This window comes from Alosa alosa, chromosome 6 (genome assembly GCF_017589495.1).
Source record: "Alosa alosa isolate M-15738 ecotype Scorff River chromosome 6, AALO_Geno_1.1, whole genome shotgun sequence".
NCBI classification, from domain to species: Eukaryota; Metazoa; Chordata; class Actinopteri; order Clupeiformes; family Clupeidae; genus Alosa; species Alosa alosa.
Window position 1 is genome coordinate 25388621 of NC_063194.1, and position 4536 is coordinate 25393156.

The 4536-nt window shown below is 47.9% G+C and overlaps 1 protein-coding gene across 1 annotated transcript; it reads left to right on the forward strand.

The window, feature by feature from the left end:
- Positions 1–313: 313 nt before the first annotated feature.
- mafk (v-maf avian musculoaponeurotic fibrosarcoma oncogene homolog K) lies at positions 314–4306 on the forward strand. Its single transcript, XM_048246970.1, is given in 4 exon segments — positions 314–2932; positions 3092–3171; positions 3499–3782; positions 3784–4306. Coding segments are annotated over 3 exon segments (519 nt in total). The 5' UTR covers positions 314–2932; positions 3092–3126; the 3' UTR covers positions 3974–4306.
- The last annotated feature ends 230 nt before the right edge of the window (positions 4307–4536 follow it).

Sequence of the window (4536 nt, forward strand, 5' to 3'; positions counted from 1 at the left end):
GTTCACGTAAGTTTTATAGCGTCTGGTGTTCTTTTTATGACATGTCCTTCATATTAATGCTTGCTTTGATTTCCACTCATATTTGCTGTGTTTGGACAAACAGCGCCTGTGAATTCCAGGCACAGAGAACAGGAGTCATGGCAATGGGTTTACCGCTTCCACCCCAACCCCCGGTGCCAACACTGAGGACATTATGTTGTAGGAATTATGTATGCAGGTCTCCAAATGAAAAGTGGGGCCCCTTTCTCTTTTCTCTGTGTGTGTGTGGCATTGAGGAATGTGGTCCTGTTATCCACACTCTGCATACCTCTCCATATGGCTTCTAGTGAGGTGGACTCCCTGACATGTTTCTCTTTTTTACTCTCTTTTACACTCTTTTTTTTTTTTTTTTTTGGTCCCCTCAACTGAAGGAAGTAAAATACCCTGAGATGGCATGCAGCATAAGAGGACCAGTGTGCGATGTACAGCCAAAGGCCTCCAAGCCTCCAAGTGGTGGTTGTTCTGGTTGGCAGTCAGGGTGTGGATAAGAGGGGTGTGGGGTAGATAATGAACAGGAGTCCTTGACTGTGGTGTATTAATGCCCTTCCTCTTTTACTTGTGCGTGTGGGGTGGGTCCTACAAGTTCCCTGCAGGTTTCACAGCAGCATAGCTGATGTGGTGGAAAAAGAGAGCACATGGGAAAGGAATTTTGAAGGAAATACGTGGTATTTTATATTGGTGGAAGAGCTGGAGGTCCGGCCAAGCTAAGAGACCAGAGGCCCCCGTGTGCGCATGAGGAGGATGGGGGGGGGGCACGGTCCCGGCCCCGGCCAAGTTGCTCTCGAGGAATGTCGCTTTCCCTTCCGTACGTGCTGGCCCTGCGTCGTGCGTCACAAAGAGGCAGTGCGTTCCTCCAAGGGACCAAACCCTTTCCCATGTTTGGGCTCTGAACATGCTTTTGGGACTTAAAAAAGGTCCCTGAACACATTCCTGAAAACACGTAGTGGAACATGTTACATGATAATATTCGATCCACCTGCCGAATGTACTTGTACTGTTGGTTTAAATACGTCAGCTTTGTCAGGGGTTATAATGTCATGTGTACAGTTCTCTATGGGTTTTCCCTTGTTCAGCTCTGCTGATGTAAAGCGTTTAAATGAATCCCACTCTGAGGAAGGAGAACCAGTTAACATAGCATGAGTCACCCAACATGAATGTGTCCTTAGTATTAGTTTGGTATTTGGTATTTGAGCGTCCTGTGGGCTTTGCCTTTTGAGGATCCCCACCCCACACTCATCAGTCCAGTCATGGCAAACCACAAGAGTGACTGCAAACTTCTTACACTGAGTGCACTCAGGTTAAGGCTCCGGGCTGGCAGCACGCACTGAATTAATTGTTTGGACCACGTCACTAATACTTCTCCTGCTGAACAGAATGTTGTTAAGAAGTCTGAAGTAAGGGCTGATTATAATTTTTTCCCCCTTGCTCTGTGTAGTTTCCTTGTTCTTACTCTGGTTGTACCGCAATCTATTTTAATCTTGTGGAGTCATTGCACATAAATAGAACAGAGAGAACCGAGACCTGTGTTGCGTAGTACAGACTTAACCATGAAACAATCCCGGTGTGCCGGTCAGAGAAAGTGTGGCTTATGGTTGAGGCAGTAGTGTTTTGCTTCCTAATGAGGTATCACTTATCGCATTTCCACTTAAATTGTGCCGTTGGCAGAATTTTGTGTCAGCACACTGAGCTAAATATAACCTGGAGAGTTAAATAAGGGCATGGAGCGAGCCAGGAAAGCCCAGTGTAATAGGATCCAGCCCGTCAGCCTCAGTCCTAAACCTGATAGAGTGCATTGTCTAAATGCTAAAATACAACAGTGACTGTGTAAGGGAAACTATTCGTCTGTGATACTTGACCTTCTGGAATTTTCCACATATCTGTCACAAGACATTAAAAGCCTACAGTTTGGGTTTAGGCCCATCCTATAAGATAACGTCTTAGGGCTGTTCAGTTAACTTGTGTGGTTTAGGCCCTACTGCTGGGGTTGTTCACTGCTGGGGTACTCAGAAAACACCCACTTAAATAAACAGTGTCAGTGACAAACTTGTAGCTGAAGTTTCTTGTTCACCCACAGCTTACTAGTTCCTTAGAATCACATGTGGGTTGAGCACAGAGCTGGATACAACATTATCACATCTATTTAAGGTCAACAAGGCCTTCATGAATATTTCCAAGACCACTTGGTCGACTGGCATTTCTCTTTCATGTGACCACACTCTTATCTGCACACTGCTGTTCTCTCCCTCTCTCTCTCCCCCCTCCTCTCTAAACACACAACACACACACACACACACACACAGTGCTCCTCAGATCATGCCATTTGTGTAGTTTCCACACCATGTGTGTGGCAAGCTTGGGATTATGAATGAAGCTTGTTTACCATTCGGGCCCCAGCCATGTGACTCCCACTCCCACACCCATTTGCGGAGCGTCACCATGGCAGCAGCCTTGTGCAGAGTTCACGGGGGTGCGCGCTGACGCTGTCAAGCGACTCCTGAAATGGTGCCTGGGGACAGCGTGCCTTTTCACAGACGCACAGCGAGAGGCTCTCTCTTTTTGGCCGAGGCAATGGTCTCGCGACCGCCGTCTTCCCGCTGTATACAGATTGGCCTCTTCGGAAAAAAAAAACCCCGCCATGGCAAAAAATAGCCGGCGGATCTGAATAGCTAAGCAGAGAGATCAGACAAAGCCCCGTGGCGAGGCTGACCCGTTTCTATTATTGCTTTCTCACAACGGTCTAGTGAACTACTTTGTGAGAGTGCTCCCTCAGCAAGTAAACAAGGGCAGTCCTTGTCTAGTTGGCATTTTGTGAGCTTTGACTGACCTCTGCTGGTATGTAGAAGTGTTGCAGGATTTATGATTTGGAGTTCTTGGTGAACAGTCGGCTTGAAACGTAAGCTGTCAAGTTCACTGAAGGCCATTGGATATGAAATGTGCATGCATAGAAATATGTTCGACAATGTTTTTACTTTTTAGTAGTGTAATACTATTGTTCAGCTGTCTTTTTAAAGATTTTACCTGACATGCTTCTCTTTCTATCTTCCTCTTTCAGTTAGCATTTTTGGAGGACTGTGGCCAGTTGTGTTTATGCAGGGCATGACGACCAATTTTAAAGCCAGCAAAGCTTTAAAGGTAAGCCAGTGTTCATGCAATTCTGCCATGCAATAATGCCAGTTCTTTTGTAACCACTATGTTCATCTCTTTTTTACTGGAATGCTGTCCCAGACATCCAATAATCTCTTTTGGTAACTTTATTTTGATATTGCATCATGTTGTTAATTTTCACATTCAATAAAGTGGCAGTGAGTACCACTTATTATGAAGTAGTATTTAAAAAAAAAAAAAGTAATACTCTCAAATAGGAGTAAGACTGCACAAAATGCCTTTTTGTCTGTTTTCTTATTCTGGTTGTTGTCCCCTTCTTCCCCATGCCCCTCTCTGCTTCTTCCTTGCTCTCAGGTAAAGAAGGAGGCGGGTGAGAATGCGCCGGTGCTTAGTGACGACGAACTGGTGGCCATGTCTGTGCGGGAGCTCAACCAGCACCTGCGCGGGCTGACCAAGGAGGACGTGGTGCGGCTGAAGCAGCGGCGGCGCACGCTCAAGAACCGCGGCTACGCGGCCAGCTGCCGCATCAAGCGCGTGACTCAGAAGGAGGAGCTGGAGCGGCAGAAGCAAGAGCTGCAGCAGGAGGTGGACAAGCTTGGCGAAGCGAAGCGCCAGCATCGCCTGGAGCTGGGCGGCTTGGCGTAAAGTCTGGCTCCAGTGCCGCCGGACCGTCACCCGCGCTGGGGTGACCGCCGCTGGCGGGGGTGGCAAGATGCCCGGAGGGGGCATGGGCATGGGCGCCGCCGCCACCAGCGTCATCACCATCATAAAGTCGACCAACAACCACGGCAGCCCGCCACCCGCCACTCCGTTCTCTGCGCCGTCCTAGTGGCCGGACAGGGGTGGGGTGGGATAGGTGGAGGACGTATGCACGCTCAGATGGTCCCTCTTCATCTGGTCTCCTGACAACCAGTTCTGAACCCAAAATGACCCGGACCTGACCCCCCCCACCCGTGCTGAGGAGGTCGCTCAGTAACAGGACTGCAGGGTGGGTGGGTGGTACTGTGGCCATGCCTCTGTGTGATTTACTTTAAGGCTGCATACATCTCTCTCTCTCTCTCTCTCTCTTGTTTTACATGATCTGTGCACTGTGCTATGAACCCCCAGCCCCTTTAGGTTCCCAGCACCGGCAGGGTACACTAGTCCCTAATCGGCGACTCCCCCTCCCTTCCCCCCCAAAACTGAGACTTAGCAGAGTTGAACAATTGTCAAGTGTGAGTGAGTACTTGAGACCTATATGACCTACCATGGCAGCTCTGATGCCTGTTTGTTTTTATTTGCATGTTCATCAGAGAGTTAACTAAAATATATATATATATATATATATATATATATATATATATATATATATATATATATATATATATCGGCAGAATGAGGAGCTGCAGCAGA